Source organism: Callithrix jacchus, chromosome 6, assembly GCF_049354715.1.
Source record: "Callithrix jacchus isolate 240 chromosome 6, calJac240_pri, whole genome shotgun sequence".
NCBI lineage: Eukaryota > Metazoa > Chordata > Mammalia > Primates > Cebidae > Callithrix > Callithrix jacchus.
In genome coordinates this window covers 123,951,593-123,970,335 of record NC_133507.1, presented here as the reverse complement: position 1 = coordinate 123,970,335, position 18,743 = coordinate 123,951,593, and the positions used below count along the sequence as shown (strand labels likewise).

The window sequence follows — 18,743 nt, the reverse complement described above, 5'->3', positions numbered from 1 at the left end:
AGTCTAATTAGAGAAGAGTATCATATAAATGAATACAGAAATCTGAGTTTTAAATGCAGATTTACTAACTCAACATATATATTCTAATTCAAGCTAACTCTTTCAAATATTTCCAAGCAGAGATTTTGTTATGCTTGGAATATAATCATGTGGTAGGATTCTCCCAAATATGGGTCTAATTAAGCTGGTCTTGATCAAGTATTTTCCTCTACATAAAGTAAACATGTCATTGCTGAAACAAATATGGAAATACATAAAAATTTACAAGCTTTTACTGTTTCTGTTGAAAAGTATTCTTAGGATTCAGTGACAAATGTGTAAAAGTGAAGACTGTTATTATTATTGGTGTTGTATGTTCTAACACAACAATATGTTTTTCCAGGTTTATTCCCAGAGAAGTGAGAATGTATGAGGTTTTGATATTGTTTTACATTTTTAGGTCATCTCTGGATGTTTTATATTCAATGTAAATCTGTCCATTAGATAAATATTTGGAATCAACCAAGAACTTTCTCTCACATTTGTACTATTTTTTAAGAATGAGAAACAGTTTTATTATAAAAAGAAAAAGCAATAGTACCTAAATCTTGAAAAGACCTGTGGGGGGGGAGGGAAACAAGCACAATCACTTCATCCTTATAGAACTACCTTTTTTGTATTCTTTTCTAATCTTCTTCCACATTCATTTAAAACAGATTTTACAATTGCCAAATTCAGATACCAAACATATCTAAAATTATAAGGAAAATTGATGCCTTCTCCTCCTTTAATATTTTAGTGTTTATTATCAGTCTTCTGTAGGTTTGATCAAACATCAAAATAATAATAAAACTGCTCTAGAGATAGAATGTGGAGGTTTCTTGTGATATTGGGCATTTGACAATCAAAGGGTTAGGTCTTAATACTGTACAGCAGTACCAAGGTTTTTTTAACTAAGTCACTTAAAAATTCTTCAGTGAAGATGATTCTGGACAGCCCTTGCTTTAAAAAAAATCCTCATTATAGCACTTTGTGAGAAGGCTGTACACTAAAACTTATGCCAGCTTATTTAACTGGGAACACCTACATTTATTTGTGTAAAGAGTTACGTCATGTGTATAGTGTGTCCTCAACTCAAATTTTCATGTGCTTAATTTTGAAATGAGAGACTACTGGATATTTTCTTTTCTGTTAGCAATTAGCAACAGTAGTAATCAAATAATTAATATCTATGGGAAATTCTAAACAAAAAGAATCTAAAAATAATTTATATTTGATGTTGTAATACATTATTTAACTTTTATAGTAAATTTACTAATCTGTTTTGCTTAGACCAATATGGAAGAAAAGCCAAGACTTAGAGTTAACACTTTCTAAGGTTATCTGTACTCTGTTCATCTATGGTTGGCAATATTTGATGCAGTTTATATTAGATTTGTCTTTTTGTTATTTAGATAGTTTGGGGCTGAGATGAAGACAGACTCTTCAGTTTTAATTTTTTCTTTACTCCCCTATATTTATAATCATTTTTTCCAACTCTCATGGGGGAATGTACTTACTACATCAGACATATAACAAAAATTGAAGTATGTCAAAGCCAAGGAAAAATAGATATAATGTTTTTAAGATAGATATAATACCTAAAAGAAAATGTTATGCTTTTGAAGTGCTTATAACATACATTTGTTTATGGTTCTTTAAATTGTCTTAATATAATTTATATTTCAAGGTTTTTCACTCCATTCAAGAGACATGCACTGAACTTCTGAAGATAGTCGAGAAGTACCACTTAAGACTCAATGGTATGAAATTATAGATATCTGTATGATAATATTTGTTAGTATTTTTTAAAATTAAAGATTTAATGTAAAAGTAGTAAAACTATTTTGTGAATAACTTCTTATGGCAAAATATGAATATTTACAGTGACCTGTTCTCAAAGGCCCCAGTATTCTGTCCCTTTTTCCTTAGTTAATCAAATCCTCTGACCCAGATTTATTTTTTGCTGATATTCTTTTTTCCTTTGAGACAGGGTCTTCCTCTGTTACCCAGGCTGGAGTACAGTGGTGTGATCACAGCTCACTGTAGTCACCACCACCTAGGCTGAAGTGATCCTCCCACATCAGCCTACCAAGTAGCTGGGATTACAGGCCTGTGCCACCATACCTGGCTAATTTTTGTATTTTTTTGTAGACACAGAGTCTCACTATGCTGCCCAGACTGCTTTCAAACTCCTGGCCTCAAGTGATCCTCCTGCCTCAATCTCCCGAAGTGCTAGGATTACAGGTGTGAGTCACCATGCCCGGGCCTGCCAAGCATCTGAAATGGATTTGTTTCCATCACTTAAACCTCTTTCTCTTGACTCCCACTTGCCCTTGCAGTTAAATTCCATTCCTCTGCTCCTCTTTGCAGAAAAATGTGATGTAATTATCTGTATGCATGGTCTCTGTTCCTTTCCTTCCACTTTCTCTTGTACTCACTCCAGCCAAGTTTTATCTCCATCACCCTACTAAATGTCTCCTGTCGGGGTCATGATTAGCTAACTCCTGTCTAAATCTGGCTTATCACATTATTTAACACAGTTTATTATTTCCTACTCCTTGATACACTCTCTTCATTTGGCTTTCCTGGTTTTCCTCCTACTGGTCACTCCTTGGCATCCTGCCTTTGCCAATTCTCTTCTCTTTTGGACCTGTTCAGGTTGAAACTCAATCTTTGTATCTCTTCTCCTTTTTTAATTACAGTGGACCTACTGGACATGGCTACCTCTCTAATTACACGTCCTAAAAACCTCCTCTTTAGCCATATTAATATCTTATACAGTAGGCATATCTGCATAGTGGAATCTCTAACTTCCTTTGGGTATTTGGTCAAGTGTCATCTTTTCAAATGAGGCCTTCCCTGAACTGCATATCTAAAATGTATTACTCCCTGCCCTCAGAGGGCACAAAAAATACAATATCCCTTTCCCCCAAAACTCCCTGAACAGTTAACAGTATTCAACATTCTATGTATTTATCTGTTGTTTTTCTTCATATCACTAGATTATACCTTCCTTAAGGACAGAATTGTAATGTTTTGTTTATTTCTGTGCCTCCAGTCTAGAAACAATGTCTAGCAGATGGTCAGTACTCAATAAATATTTGATTTCAGTGAATCAATAATTTTTCTCATGTGGCTATGTAAATTAATCTCATTGCTTTATAATCAAAGCTTATACATTGTCCCATTAAGTAAAGAAATCCAATAAAGCATGCTTATTCAAGTTGACTTTTTTTTTTTCGAGTGGAGTCTTGCTCTGTCACCTAGGCTGGAGTGCAGTGTGGTGCAGTCTTGGCTCACTGCAGCCTCCATCTCATGGGTTCAAGCAATTCTCCTGCCTCAGCCTCCTGAGTAGCTGGGACTACAGGCGAGCGCCACCACACCCAGCTAATTTTTGTATTTTTAGTAGAGATGGCATTTCACCATTTTGGCCAGGAAGGTCTTGATCTCCTGACTCGTGATCCACCTGCCTCCCAAAGTGCTGGGATTTACAGGCGTTGAGCCACTGTGCCTGGCCCCAAGTATTCAACTACCTACCATTTGCTTTTCTCAAGGAAATAGTTGAAAAAACAACTTTTTGTAACAAAAAGAGAGATGATACAAGTAGTATGTAATTGAGCTCAGAATAATGATACAGACATAACTCTGAATTCCTAAAAGTGAAAAATAACTGTGGTTAAGAGTAATTGGTAATGGGAACTCCATAGATAGGAATTGAGGTAAAACTTTAAGGATTTATAGAAGTTGAACATGTAGAGAAAAGAAGAGACTTGGAGTTTAAAGAGCTTAAAGAATGAGAACAGCCTGCATGGGCAGAAGAGTTCGTTATTGAAACTAATGGGAGGATAAAGAAACAAAGGAAATTTGGGGTTCAGATTACTAAGCAATAAATGGCCATCTGGCCATCACAATCATTGGACCAAGTGACCCCTGTGATAGAAATGAAAATGTGAAAAAAATCAGTAAGTTTATATACCCTGAAATCACTAGATCTTTTAGCACTCTGGTGGAGCTTTTTAGGATAAGGAAGAGATACATATATATAGATTCAATTATGTATTTTCACTTCAAGATTGTGTATAAATATGTGATTTCTTGAAGACAATTGTATTAATACATCTATTGGGCATAACATTAGACAAATGCAGTAGGTTAGTCCAGCACCATAACTTTATGGGAATCTCTTGACTCAAGGGAGAACATGTCAGGGAGGGGTCTCTGTAGATTTTGGCAGGGAAGTCCCAACATAGAAGCAGCACAGATTATCCTCATTGACTGCCCTTTCTGCAATGATAAAGGTAAGTGTCAGTGATCATTTATGTTCAGTTGATACTTGATAATGAAGTATTCCAAGTACTCAAAGTGCTTTCTGAACCATCATACCCAAATGAATATTTTCTAGTAGTTTTAATTAGGGTATATTTTATGAAGTTCTGATTCAAAGGAAGTGTGTAAACTGTACATCTCTCAAGTAATCAGCATTAAATTAGCATGACTCCCCAAACCCCATTAGCTCTAGATAGGTCAGTTGTTCATGGTTTTATTAGAGATGAGACTACAGACTGTAGACACCTTCCTCATTACACTATTGTGCTCTCCTTGGTCACCCTTGCAGGCATGCTGGGGGGAACAGGGGAAATGGGGAGCCAGCATGAGGAGGCCTGAGTTCTGTTGCGGCTCGGCAAGTAGCCAGGCACTTCCCTTTCACTTTTAACTTTGATTTTTCTCTCAGTGAATTAGGATAAAATTAGGCATGACATTTGTTGTTGTTTATTCACTTTAAGCTTGTAATTGGAGCACTGTGAGCTTTCCCCCCTCATTAGTCTTACTATGGTTACAGGATCAGCTTACACTAGATCAGAGTTTCTTAAATTGTGGTGAAGTACTTTTTTATTTTTGTTTGTTCATGGTTTACTTTCATTCTGTTGTAAACTGATAAATTTGTAAAATTCAATAAAAATGAATTTTTAGCTGAGCACTGGGACTCGTGCCTATAATTCCAGTGCTTTGGGAGGCCAAGGTGGGAAGATGTCTTGAGGCTAGGAGTTTGAGACCAGCCTGGGCAACATAGTGAGACCCTACCTCTAAAATAATTTTTAAAAAATTACCCAAGCACTATGACTCATGTCTGTAGTCCCAGCTACTCAGGAGGCTGAGGCAGGAGGATCACTTGAGCCCAGGAGTTCAAGGTTACAGTGAGCTATGATCAAGCCACTGAACTCCAGGCTGGGCGTTAGAGGAAAACCCCATCTTTTAAAAAAATAACTTTTAGAAAAATGAAATAAAATATGTGAAAAATGTATTATGAGCTCACTTTATTAGATTTGACAAATATAAAATGCTCAGGCAAATTGGTAAAAGTCTCTACACAGCTATTCTCAGTTTTACTTCTTTGCTTGTCACAGCTTGGTAACAGAGGATTTTGGACCAATACTAGTCCATGGCCCACACTTTGAGCAGCAGTGCACTAGATGACAGTTTGTCACCCCTGCCAATTTGTCTGCTGTAGATGACAATGTTTAGGGTTGCTGGAGCAGAAGTGTGGACATCTGTGGGTCTGGAATACCAAACATAGGAAACTGAAGCCAGGATGGGAGTCAAGAATTAAGTTAACAAGTTTAAATAGGAAACAAATACTTTGTAAGAGGCAATGGTCCTAAAATACATCTCTGCACATTTGAAAATGCATCATTTGTGGCTTTATTTTGTAGTTTTGAGGGATTTTTGTCACTAAAATCAAACCATCTGAAGTGCTGATAAGAAGCCACATTCCCTAAACCTGTGGAAAATAGAGTCTCTGGAAAGGGAGCCCGGGAATTGCATTTAAAAAATAAGTCTCTCTTCTTCTTTCCCCAAGTAAATCTTGTATAGAGAGTTATTGCTGTGAGAATTTTAGTTGTGTGTATGTTTTAAACAAATGATGTAAAGGAAACAATTAACTACACTGTAATTTTTTCTCCTAGTTATATCAGAGGAAGAAAATGAGCTAGGGCTCTTTTTAAAGTTTCAAGCGGAACGAGATGCAACTCAAGCTGGCAAAATGATGGATGCCACTGGCAAGGCACTCTGTTCTTCAGCCAAGCAAAGGTTTACCATGGTTGTTCCTCATCTTGAATCTGTAGTCAGTCTGATAGTTTTGACATATGTACTTAAATTTTCATATTTGTAAAGATCACTGTTCAGCCTAATAAAGGGTTAAAGAAAAATATATTGCAGTGATATGTTTTGACACCTAATTCTTAATTACTAATTTTGTATTCAAAATAATTATTTAATGATTAATGTTCTTGATTGCTTAATTTCTAGAAATAGCCTTTAGGCCTCTATTTATTTTTCTTTTATTTCCCCTACAATCAGACAAGCATCAGTTATATCTCTCAACTGGTTTAATGTAACAGTCACAGAATAACTAACATCTTAAAAATGTATATTTTCTTTTTTTCAATTTCACTTTTTGATACTATACTGTAAATATATTGGTACTTTTTAAGTAGAAGAAATATTTTCTTCTTAATTGCATGCTTTCCAGTTATTATTTCAGTTTCTAATATAATGATACCTGCTGCAAAGAATCTCCTATAATTACTAAACATAGCCCAAATCTTTGTATTTAAGAAGAAGAATAAAACCGTCCCTATCAGACCTATAATAATGATGTACAGCTTAAGATAGCTTTACTCTGAAACATCACATCAGTGCAAAAGCCTATCTCGAAGGAAGTGACATGAGGTACTAAGTACAGGGGCCTTCAATGCCACTAAGCCAAAAGCAGAGCAGAGGAATTAGATTTAATTTGTTTTTTTAAAAGATACTTGTTATCTTGTCCTCATCCTCAGCTGCTAAGAACTCCATACTCATTAGTTCTCCTAGCATCTTATCTGCTCTTCCAAACCCAGGTTTTCCCTGAACTTGTCAAATGAAGGCTTTCTGTTCATTGGATTATGTTTTATGAATGCAGGTTCTCCGTTCCCCTCAGAACTGTTCTCTAAATGGCAGATTTACTGGCCAGGTTACTTATACATGAAATAACATCCAAAGTATTGCAAAAATGACATATTTCCTAAAGTAACAAGTGGGGAGGTGTAGACACATTTTTTTTTTTTTTTGAGATGGAGTTTTTTTCTGTTGCCGAGGCTGGAGTGCACTGGCACAATATCGGCTCACTGCAACCTCCACCTCCCAGGTTCAAGCGATTCTCCTGCCTCAGCCTCCTGAGTAGCTGGGATTACAGGCACTAGCCATGCCTGGCTAATTTTTCGTATTTTTAGTAAAGATGGGGTTTCACCATGTTGGCCAGGCTAGTCTCAAACTCCTGATCTCAGGTGATCTGCCCGCTTCCCAAAGTGCTGGGATTACAGGCGTGAGCCACCGTGTCCGGCTGTCACATCTTTATTGATAACTCAGAGTTGGTTATATGATCCTAATTTTCTTTCTAAATCTCCTTAGGGAACTTAATAATTTTTTACTTGTAGATTCATCTTGTTAGCAAATATGCTTTATCATTGGTTTAAACCTTTGTTTTGTTTTACTTATGATGTGTTCAACCCCCTGATTTTTACCTCTCTGCCATTAGATTGGCCCTGTGTACTCCTTTGTCTCGTCTGAAACAAGAAGTAGCAACATTCAGTCAAAGGGCGGTATCTGATACCTTGATGACAATTAATCGGATGGAGCAGGCGCGCACAGAATACAGAGGAGCTCTGCTGTGGATGAAAGATGTATCCCAAGAGCTGGACCCAGACACCTTAAAGCAAATGGAAAAGTTTAGAAAAGTATGAAAATGTATCCCTTTCCTTTTCTTGGTGTATGAAATACGGAACTGCCGTAGAATAATTTAATTAAGATCATAAAATTTCAGATGTTTTTTGAGAAATATATGTTTCATTATAAATTCTTGGAGACTGTAATTGAAGTACAAAAGTTTGTCACCCTTTTATTTTTACTCCTGGAGTGACATCTTCACACCATCTACCTTTTTTATTAATTTTTTTATCCCTCTCATGATAGATCTAAATTACCTATTAAATGTTGCTTGCTTGGACTTCTGAGATTCATTTGCAGGAAGAAAATAGTTTATTACAGAAGGACAAAAGTAATTTAAGTAAAAACTCATGTAAAATGATTGTTAGTTATAAGAAAATATGAAGGTTATCAAAATTTTTGTTTGGTCATAATTCAAAGTTTGGCCACAAACTAAAATAAATAAAAAATGTATAAACATACATTTTTGCTAAATAAACTTTGGATTACAAATTATATCCCCTAATTTTGCCATACATAATAAAATTCATTTTTTCATTCATTTCATAAATATTTAGAGAACCCATAATAAATATCATAATATTTAATATTGATGGAGCCAGGACTTTTGGGCCAGCTCTTCAGTGGTTTGCCTCATTGATTACACACAACAGCCGTATGAAGTAGGTGAATACATGGCCTCAGGCCACCCGACCTCATATTCCACTCCTTTTACAATCTTTGACAGTGAGAATACAGTCCAAGGAAGTGACTGAACGACATTGTGAATGCACTAAATGCACTGAATTGAAAACTTTAAAATTGCTAATTGTATGTTACGCGACTTTCACCTCGATTTTTAGAATAATGTATTAGTCTGTTTTCATGCTGCTGATAAAGACATAATTGAGACTAGGTAGATAAGGAGATTTAATTGACTTACAGTTCCACGTTGCTGGGGAGGCCTCAATCATGGCGGAAGGCAGGGAGGAGCAAGTAAGTCATGTCTTATATGGATGGTGGCAGGCAAAAAGAGAGAGCTTATGCAGGGAAACTACCCATTTTAAAACCATCAGATCTTGTCAGACTTACTCTCATGAGAACAGCACAGGAAAGACCTGCCCCCAATTCAATTATCTCCTACTGGGTCCGTCCCATAACACATGGGAATACAAGATGAGTTTTGGGCAGGGACACAGCCAAACCATATCAAATAGAATCCAAGTCCCTATCTGGACCCCCAAAACCCTGTATGGCCTGATCCCTGATCCCTGGTCCCTCCACAGCCATACTTTGTACTTGCTTTCTATACTCCAGGAAGAATGTGCTGTACCCACTTCCTTCTTGTTCTTCTAACATGATAAGGTCTTCACCACCTCCCACTCTCAGGACCTTTGTCCTTGCTTGTCCCTGGTTCTGGAATGCTCTCCCCACGGTCTTAGCTTAGCCTGCTCATCTTTCTGTTGCAGTCCAAACATCATGCATGATCTCACCAAGGACCTCCATGTCATTTTATTAAAGGTAGTCAGTTACTCATTTCTGCAACCTGAGATTATCTTATATATTTATGTACTTCTTTTTTCCCTGTGCCTCCTACCCAAGGATGGTGGGGAAGAACATTGTTTTGCTCATCACAATGTCTCAGTGCCCAGAACGCTGCCTTGCATATAATAGGTACCTTAACTTTTTATTAATTCATTCAACAAATATTTGAATATTTGTTGAATGAATTATTATATTAAAAAGTTGACTATTCACATTACCCAATGACATGACTCACCATTTATTCAAGAAATGTAATAGGCCTCTACTAAAATTTATAAATATCTGTATGGTTCAGAAATATTACTAATGTTTCTCAGCATTTTAATGAGGTCCCTTTCCATTTATTCTTTGGCTGTTAGCTAAGTGCTATCCATGAACACTTTTAGATGTTCTTTTTTTATATGGAATACTTTTTAAAAAACTATGTACTTTCCATCTATTATCTCATACTTTCTCAGCATAAAGATACCTTCTGGAAAGAATCCCTACAATTACTACAGTTGCCAAAATCTTCATCATTACTCATGAAATATTAACGATACAGGGAAAAGTAATTAGTCTTTATTATAATTTATTTCTGAAAACATGAACCTGTATACTATATTTATATCTGTAATAATATATTTATGCTATATATCTATAATACAAATTAGCATTTTTATTGCAGGTACAGATGCAAGTGAGAAATAGCAAAGCTTCTTTTGACAAGTTAAAGATGGATGTTTGTCAGAAAGTGGATTTACTTGGAGCTAGTCGCTGCAATATGCTATCTCATTCGCTCACTACCTACCAGGTACCCACCTCCATGATCAGCATGCCCTTGCAGTAAAGATGAGTGGTGAGATTCCTTTTTAAAAGTTGTCTAAAGGGTGCAGAAAATTTTGCGTGATTAGATTCCTTTGGCTTTGCTATAATTGCTTTATTTGCTATATATTTGCTATAATTGCTTTATTATCTCTCAAAGTCAGAGAGTCATAAAGTTCTGGAAAAGACCTTAGAGATTGTCTGCTTCTGTAGCTTTTCTCTTTGGTGTCATAGAAGAGAGAGAGACCTATGGACCATTTGAGGTTGAAGAGGAGAATGTTGAAGAGGCAAATTCTAAGGCCCATTTGCCCTGATTTAACCAGAGTTGTTCCACTTCTGGATTTGAAGTTCTATATACAATTTCATCTGAAGCAAAGATGCTGTGCCCCCAAAAGTTTAAAAACTTTTCTGTTGTTTTATGGATGAGGAAAATGACACCTATGAGAATTAAACTGAGAGGCAATGTTGAGCTTAGAAACCAAAGTTTTCTAATTCTGGATTATGTGTTCTTTTCATTCTGCCAAGTTGCCTTCCCATATCACTTTAACCTCAGAAGTTTCACTTGTGCTTATGTTACTATACATCACATATAAATAACACACAATGAATAAGTTAGATATTAATAAATAGCAGTTATTGATTTTTACATATATTTTAAATAGAAAAAATGGAATAAACTGTACTTAAGAAAAGAGTAATAAACTATAGGAAATGGACATTCACGCCTGCTTTTAGGGAGTCTGCCTATTTCAGTTCAATTCTGTGGGATTCAGGAATGGAGAAAGGATGTACTTCAAAATAACAGTGTGTGATATCTGTTTAGCATCTTGCCTGAAGCATACTAGCTATGAGTTCAGTTCTTCTTTATTCTCTCCATTCTTCCCCCTCACTTTAATCAGGAACCTTGAAGCAGCAAGGAAAATTTTCAATTACTTGAGTTAGCTTGAGAACATATTTTTTAGGCAAATCTTTCTTGAACTCTAGATGAAAGGCCAGATTTAGTGGTAAATGGAATTTTTCTCCAATTAAAAAATGTTTATATATTCCCATTAACATAAAGATTACACATATGCCCCTCCTTTTATAGAGATTGGTATTTTTGCGCTTTTAACATTTCTCTCTTTAATACCTCAGATGTTCTAATCCTTCAGTTTTCATTCTCTTAGCTGCAATCACTCTCTAGGTGGCTTCAGTGTGCATTCCTGTACTGTTTATACAGACAACCCCCACTCGTGCAGACACAGATACCAATTCTAATGCAAAATGACTATTTGTAGTGCTTTATGCTTCCCCAAACTTGGAAAACTGAATTTAGTTCCTGCTTCTTATTATTTGGCAACTGTTCATCTACTAAACTAGTAAGGAAATACAGCACTTAAAAAACCATGGAGGGGAATCAGAACTGTAGAGTCACCTTTTCTTTTTTTGCAGAGAACACTGCTTGGATTCTGGGAGAAAACAGCTCGAATGATGTCCCAAATTCATGAAGCCTGTATTGGCTTTCATCCATATGATTTTGTAGCTCTCAAGGTACATTGTGTTCCATATTCTCTTGTTTAGTTGTATTACACTTCATTTGGGTGATAACATTGAAACTTTTTTTTTTTTTTTTTTTACCAAGGTTAATTTAAAATTACAAAACATTGAGAAACATTTTCCTTCAGCCAAGGATCAGCATGTTCCTAATTGCAAATGCTGCCAGCAACACTGAAATACATAGGAATACTGTTGGCAGGCTCAAGATAGTAGTAAGACAGGGAGAAAGAGGGGAGAACTTGAAAAAATTTAAATGCAAAAGAGATAAGAAAAGGCTATGGAAAGGAAAAGTTTAAGAGGAACAAGTGATGGAAAGTGGTCATGTTCTCAAAAATGACCAGACTATCTACCTGAAAATATTAAAAGTTGGAGAAAAACTTTACTGTTTTACTTTTACACCCTTGTCATAGATATAATTCATGATACCAACATTATGCCAGGTTTCAGTACCTTTTAACTTACCATTCATTCTGCCTTACTTTCAGTAAAGCTTGAAAGCGTTGATGGCTGGTTGTTCAAGCTGAATGTGGTATTTGTGATAGGCTCATATCTTACATATTCCTAGGGTTTAGGAAGGATGCTAAAGTCATGTTCTGACACGGCATCTTCCAGCCCCAAAGATGCCCTTGAATTAGGTTGTTTTTTGTTTTGTTTTGTTTTTACTTTTTCTGTAATAAATGTTTCACTGTATGGCATAGTACATATTTAGGCATATTTTATATCCAATTTCTGCTCAGAATCAAAATTGAAAATCTTTAGCTGTATTTAGAGCATTGCAATACAGGCCAGCAACACAGTTTAAGTCTTTGTTAGGCCTATTACAAAGTTGTTAAAATAATCCGTGGCTACCCTACATCACAGTATGTACAGTTTACACAGGAAGCCAGGAGAAACAAGTACTTGGAGCTCAGTAGCTCAGTTCAGATTACATTAGGATACATGTCCTATATCTTTCACTTTCTAGTTCAGAACTTCCTATTTCATATGATTCTTTAGAATTTTTTTTTCTCATTTTCTTTGCAGACAGGAGGAAACATTCTTTCTATCTACTTAACATTGACTTTCTTATCCTTAGCAACTACAAGGCACTCCAAGCAAGCTTAGTGAAGACTATAAAGAAGAACAAATAGGCGGTTTTCTTACTGAACACCTCAATAAGTAAGCAGGCATAAGTCATATGTGTCATGCTATAGAAATCCTTGATAGTATCATATGATATATGTGGAAAGAATTGTTTTTTCTCTTACTGAATATTTATTTCTGTGTCATTTTTCCTTTATTTTTTGAGATGGAGTCTCACTCTGTTGCTAGGCTGGAGTGCAAGTGGCATGATCTTGGCTCACTACAATCTCTGCCTCCTGGGTTCAAGCAATTCTTCTGCCTCAGCCTGCTGAGTAGCTGGGACTACAGGCGCCCACCACCATGCTCCGCTAATCTTTTTTGTTTTAGAAGAAATGGGGTTTCACCATATTGGCCAGGATGGTCTTTATCTCCTGACCTCGTGATCTGCCTGCCTTGGCCTCCCAAAGTGCTGGGATTACAGGCGTGAGCCACTGCCCCTGGCCTCTATGTCATTTTTCCAATCAACACTAAACATTTGGGTCATAGTCTGTTTTGTGTTCCTGTAACAGAATACCTGAGACAGGGTAATTTATAAAGTAAAGAAGTTTAGCTCATGGTTCTGCAGGTTGGGAAGTTCAAGAGTATGGCCCTGGTTTCTGGTGAGGGCTTTAGTGCTGCTTCATAACATGGTAGAGAAAGCCAAAGGGGAAGCAGACCTGTGTGAAGAGGCAAAATCAAGGGATGTGCTGGCTGTATAACAACCCATTCAGAAGCATTCCTGAGAGAACTAATCCAATCTCATAGGAGTGAGAACTCACTCATTACCATGAAAAAGGCACCAAACCATTCCTGAGGGATCTACCCCATGACCCAAATACCTCTTGCTAGGTCTCTACCTCCCAATACTCCCATGTTGAGAGGTTGGAGTCAAATTTCAACAAGAGTTTTGATGAGGAGAAATTCAAACCTTAGCAATTTGTTTTAAAACTTTATGTATTTTTCCCCATTTTTTTCTTAATATCCAGATCCTGCACAACTTTTTTTCCATTTTCTAACATAGCAGGCAAAGGACATGACAGGAGTATCAAACTGATTGGGGTGATTAAGAGTCTGTCATTTGGGATATTGAGCCTTGTATTAAGAGCCACAAGTTCCTCTAGTGACTCTTGAAAGGGGCAGCTTGAGAGAAGAAAGGGACAGGTACCCACAGCTCTGAAATAAACTGTTAAAAATCTGTTTCCAGAATAACACACATAGGACTGGGACTGGTTACCTGAAAATAGAGGCTCTTGCCAGTACATCCTTCATGTCACCTGTTTCCCTTTTATTATATTATATTGTCCCTTTGTTTTTATTTCAAAGCTGCTATTCTTATTTTAACCAGATTCAATATATTAACAAACTCAGAAATAAGGGCCAAACAACTTTCAATACTAGCACCTGTGAGGTCAGGCCCCAGGTATAGTGACTATGTCTGTGTTCAGTTTCTTTGGCTTAACTTTTTCTTTATTAGGCAGATGCTATGAATATCCAAAATTAGTATTGACTGAGGTTATTTTAGGCTAATGTGTCTTGCAAACATCACTTTGTTGTTCAAAATAGGGTACTCCATCTTTCCTGGAGTTCCTCATTCCCTTGATTTAGTTGCCAAGTGTTCTTAAAACCTTTCAAGACTTGAAAATGAAACTTCTTACTCTATGGCTTTGGTGGTGAAGGTTCTTGAAGATTGAGTACTTAACACTGTGCCTACAGTGCTGAGCATGATGCCTAGTGCTTTGTAGATATTCAGTAAGTGTTTATTGAAGGAATAAGGGGTGAAAGGTCTGTGTAGATTTATAGAAGAAGAAGGAAATTCAGCAGACGTAGATTTTAGGGGATCTAGTGGAAAATGATTTTATGTTTCCTGAGTAAAAACATTTTTTTAATTATGTAAAACTGTTTGGGGAATATGAATCGCAAATGTATTATAACCAAAAATCCACATTTTTGTTTGTTTGTTTTATTTCAGGCTAGTTTTGTCTGCTGAGGAAGCAAGCCTGGAGAGTGAACAAGGTAAGATGATAAATTTATTACTTTGAAATGGTCACATTTTAAATGTCAAAATAGTTTATCACAGCCTTTTAGTAGAGACAGGGCTTCACCATGTTGGCCAGTCTGGTTTCGAACTCCTGACTTGAAGTGGTCCGCCCACCTCAGCCCAGTATCGCTATAATGGATATTATGTTACTATCCATTCAATTAACAGAACAGGCTAAGTAAGTACCTTCTGGGGGAATACCTTTTGTTATCTTTCTAAAAGTACCTAATCAGAGGATCTAATAGTCTTCTTTAGGGAATCAGGATTCTCAAAAATAGGTACATTTTTATTTTTTTAATTTTTGAGCTTTGAAATGTTTTATGGGTACATAGTAGGTATATATATTTATGGGGTAGCTGAGATATTATGAAACAAGCATATAATGCATTATAATCTCATCAGGGTAAATGAGACATCTGTCACTCCAGCATTTATCATTTCTTTGTGTTACAAATATTTTAATTATATTATTTTAGTGATTTTTAAATGTACAATAAATTATTGTTGACTGGAGTCACCCTGTTGTGCTATCAAATACTCAATCTTATTCTATCTAACTATATGTTTTTGTACCTATTAATCATCTCTGTTGCCCACCACTAACTTTCTCAGCCTCTGGTAAACATCCTTGTATTCTCTATCTCCATGTGTTCAGTTGTTTTAATTTTGAGCTCCCACAAATAAATGAGAACATACAAAGTTTGTCTTTCTGTGCCTAGCTGATTTCACTTACAATTATATCCTCTACTTCATTCCATGTTGTTGCAAATGACAGGATCTCATTCTTTTTAAAATTTTGTTATTATGATTACACTTTACGTTCTAAGATACAAGTGCAGAATGTGCAGGTTTCTTACATAGGTATACACGTGCCATGGTGGTTTGCTGCACCCATCAACCTGTCACCTACATTAGGTATTTCTCCTAATGCTATCCCTCCCCTCCACCCCTCTACCCCACAACAGGCCCTAGTGTGTGATGTTCCCCTCCCTCTGTCCATGTGTTCTCATTGTTCAATGCCCACTTATGAGTGAGAGCATGCAGTGTTTGGTTGTCTGTTAGTTTGCTGAGAATTATGGTTTCCAGTTTCAACCATGTCCCTGCAAAGGACATGAACTCCATGGTATATATGTGCCACATTTTCTTTATCCAGTCCATCATTGATGGGCATTTAGGTTGGTTCCAAGTCTCTGCTATTGTGAACAGTGCTGCAATAAACATACATGTGCATGTGCCTTTATAGTAGAATGATTTATAATGCTTTGGGCATATATCCAGTAATTGCTAGAACCAAATGGTATTTCTGATTCTAGATCCTTGAGAAACTGCCACACTGTCTTCCACATGGTTGAACTAATTTACACTTCTATCAACAGTGTAAAAGCATTCCTGTTTCTCCACATCCTCTCCAGCATCTGTTGTTTCCTGACTTTTTAATGATCTCCATTCTAACTGGCATGAGATGGTATCTCATTGTTGTTTTGATTTGCATTTCTCTAATGACCAGTGATGATAAATTTTTTTTCATGTTCATTAGCTGCATAAATGTCTTCTTTTGAAAAGTGTTTGTTCTTACTGGGCATGGTGGCTTACACCTGTATTCCTAGCACTTTGGGAGGCCAGGATGGGTGGATCATGAGGTCAGGAGATCGAGACCATCCTGGCTAACATGGTGAAACCCCATCTCTACTAAAAATACAAAAAATTAGCTGGGCGTGGTGGCACACACCTGTATCCCAGCTACTTGGGAGACTGAGGGAGGAGAATTGCTTGAACCCGGGAGACAGAGGTTACAGTGAGCTCAGATTGCGCCACTACAATCCAGCCTGGGGAACAGAGTGAGACTCCCATCTCAAGAAAAGAAAAGAGAGAGAGAGAAGTGTCTGTTCATATCCTTCACCCACTTTTTGATGGGGTTGTTTGTTTTTTTCTTGTAAATTTGTTTAAGTTCTTTGTAGATTCTGGATATTAGCCCTTTGTCAGATGGATAGATTGCAAAAATTTTCTCCCACTCTGTAGATTGCCTGTTCACTCTGATGATAGTTTCTTTTGCTGTACAGAAGCTCTTTAGTTTAATTAGATCCCATTTGTCAATTCTGGCTTTTCTTGCCATTACTTTTGGTGTTTTAATCATGAAGTCTTTGTTCATGCCTGTGTCCTGAATGGTATTGCCTAGGTTTTCTTCTAGGCTTTTTTTTTTGCCAAGGCCATCATAAATCATCTGATGATCTCTAGGGTTTTTATGGTTGTAGGTCTTACATTTAAGTATTTAATCCATATTGATTAATTTTTATATAAGGTATAAGGAAGGGATCCAGTTTCAGTTTTCTGCATATGACTATCCAGTTTTCCCAACATCATTTATCAAATAGGGAATCCTTTCTTCATTGCTGTTTTTGTCAGGTTTGTCAAGTATCAGACAGTTGTAGGTATGTGGTGTTATTTCTGAGGCCTCTGTTCTGTTTTATTGGTTTATATATCTGTTTTGGAACCAATACAGTGCTGTTTTGGTTACTGTAGCCTTGTAATACAATTTGATGTCAGGTAGTGTGATGCCTTCAGCTTTGTTCTTTTTGCTTAGGATTATCTTGGCTATACGGGCTCTTTTTTGGTTCCATATAAAATTTAAAGTAGTTTTTTCTAATTCTGTGAAGAAGGTCAATGGTAGCTTGATGAGGATAGCATTAAATATATAAATTACTTTGGATAGTGTGTCCATTTTCACGATATTGATTCTTCCTATCCATGAGCATGGAATGTTTTTTCATTTGTTTGTGTCCTCTCTTATTTCCTTGAGCAGTGGTTTGTAGTTCTTGAAGAAGCACTTCACATCCCTTGTAAGTTGTATTCCTAGGTATTTTATTCTCTTTGTAGCAATTGTGAATAGGAGTTCACTCAACATTTGGCTTTCTCAGCTGGGTGCGGTGGCTTACACATATAACCCCAGCATTTTGGGATCGCCTGAGGTCAGGAGTTCGAGAACAGCCTGACCAACATGGAGAAACCCCATCTCTACTAAAAATACAAAATTAGCTGGGCGTGGTGCATGCCTGTAATCCCAGCTACTCAGGAGGTTGAGGCAGGAGAATTGCTTGTTGCTTTAACCTGGGAGGCGGAGTTGCAGTGAGCCGAGATTGTGTCATTACACTCCAGCGTGGGCAACAAGAGCGAGACTGCGACTCAAAAACAAACAAACAAAAGATTTGGCTTTCTGTTTGTCTATTATTGGTTAATAGGAATGCTTGTGATTTTTGCTCATTGATTTTTGTATCCTGAGACTTTGCTGAAGTTGCTTATCAGCTTCAGGAGATTTTGGGCTGAAATGATGGTGTTTTCTAAATATACAATCATGTCATCTGCAAATAGAGACAATTTGACTTTCTCTCTTCCTATTTGAATACCCTTTATATCTTTCTCTTGCCTGATTGCCTTGGCCAGAACTTCCAATTCTATGTTGAATAGGAGTGATGGGAGAGGACATCCTTGTCGTGTGCCAGTTTTCAAAGGGAATGCTTCCAGCTTTTGCCCGTTCAGTATGATATTGGCTGTGGGTTTGTCATAAATAGCCCTTATTATTTTGAGATATGTTCCATCAGTACCTACTTTATTGAGAGTTTTTAGCATGAAGGGTATTGAATTTTGTCAAAGGCCTTTTCTGCATCTATTGAGATAATCATGTGGTTTTTGTCATTGGTTCTGTTTATGGGATGGATTATGTTTATTGATTTGCATATGTTGAACCAGGCTTAAATCCCAGCAATGGAGCCAACTTGATCATGGTGGATAAACTTTTTGATGTGCTACTGAATTTGATTTTCCAGTATTTTATTGAGGATTTTTGCATCGATGTTCATCAAGGATATTGGCCTGAAATTTTCTTTTTTCATTGTGTCCCTGCCAGATGTTGGTATCAGGATGATGCTGGCCTCATAAAATGAGTTAGAGGGAAGTCATTCTT

General features: G+C 36.7%; 1 protein-coding gene across 16 annotated transcripts in view; it reads left to right on the top strand.

Annotated features, from left to right (window-relative positions):
• ICA1L (islet cell autoantigen 1 like) overlaps positions 1-18,743 on the top strand; it is an 81,659-nt gene that overhangs the window by 21,209 nt on the left and 41,707 nt on the right. For 10 of the 16 annotated variants that reach the window (XM_035305344.3, XM_008999232.5, XM_078328233.1 and 7 more), the window contains 7 exons: positions 1,709-1,781; positions 5,985-6,108; positions 7,595-7,793; positions 9,974-10,099; positions 11,542-11,640; positions 12,722-12,804; positions 14,717-14,760. In XM_035305344.3, the coding sequence (XP_035161235.2) occupies positions 1,709-1,781; positions 5,985-6,108; positions 7,595-7,793; positions 9,974-10,099; positions 11,542-11,640; positions 12,722-12,804; positions 14,717-14,760 (748 nt within the window). Of the gene's footprint in view, positions 1-1,708; positions 1,782-2,172; positions 2,266-5,984; positions 6,109-7,594; positions 7,794-9,973; positions 10,100-11,541; positions 11,641-12,721; positions 12,805-14,716; positions 14,761-18,743 lie in introns of all 16 variants that reach the window. The other 6 variants (XM_035305337.3, XM_035305338.3, XM_078328228.1 and 3 more) reach the window with 1 other exon arrangement.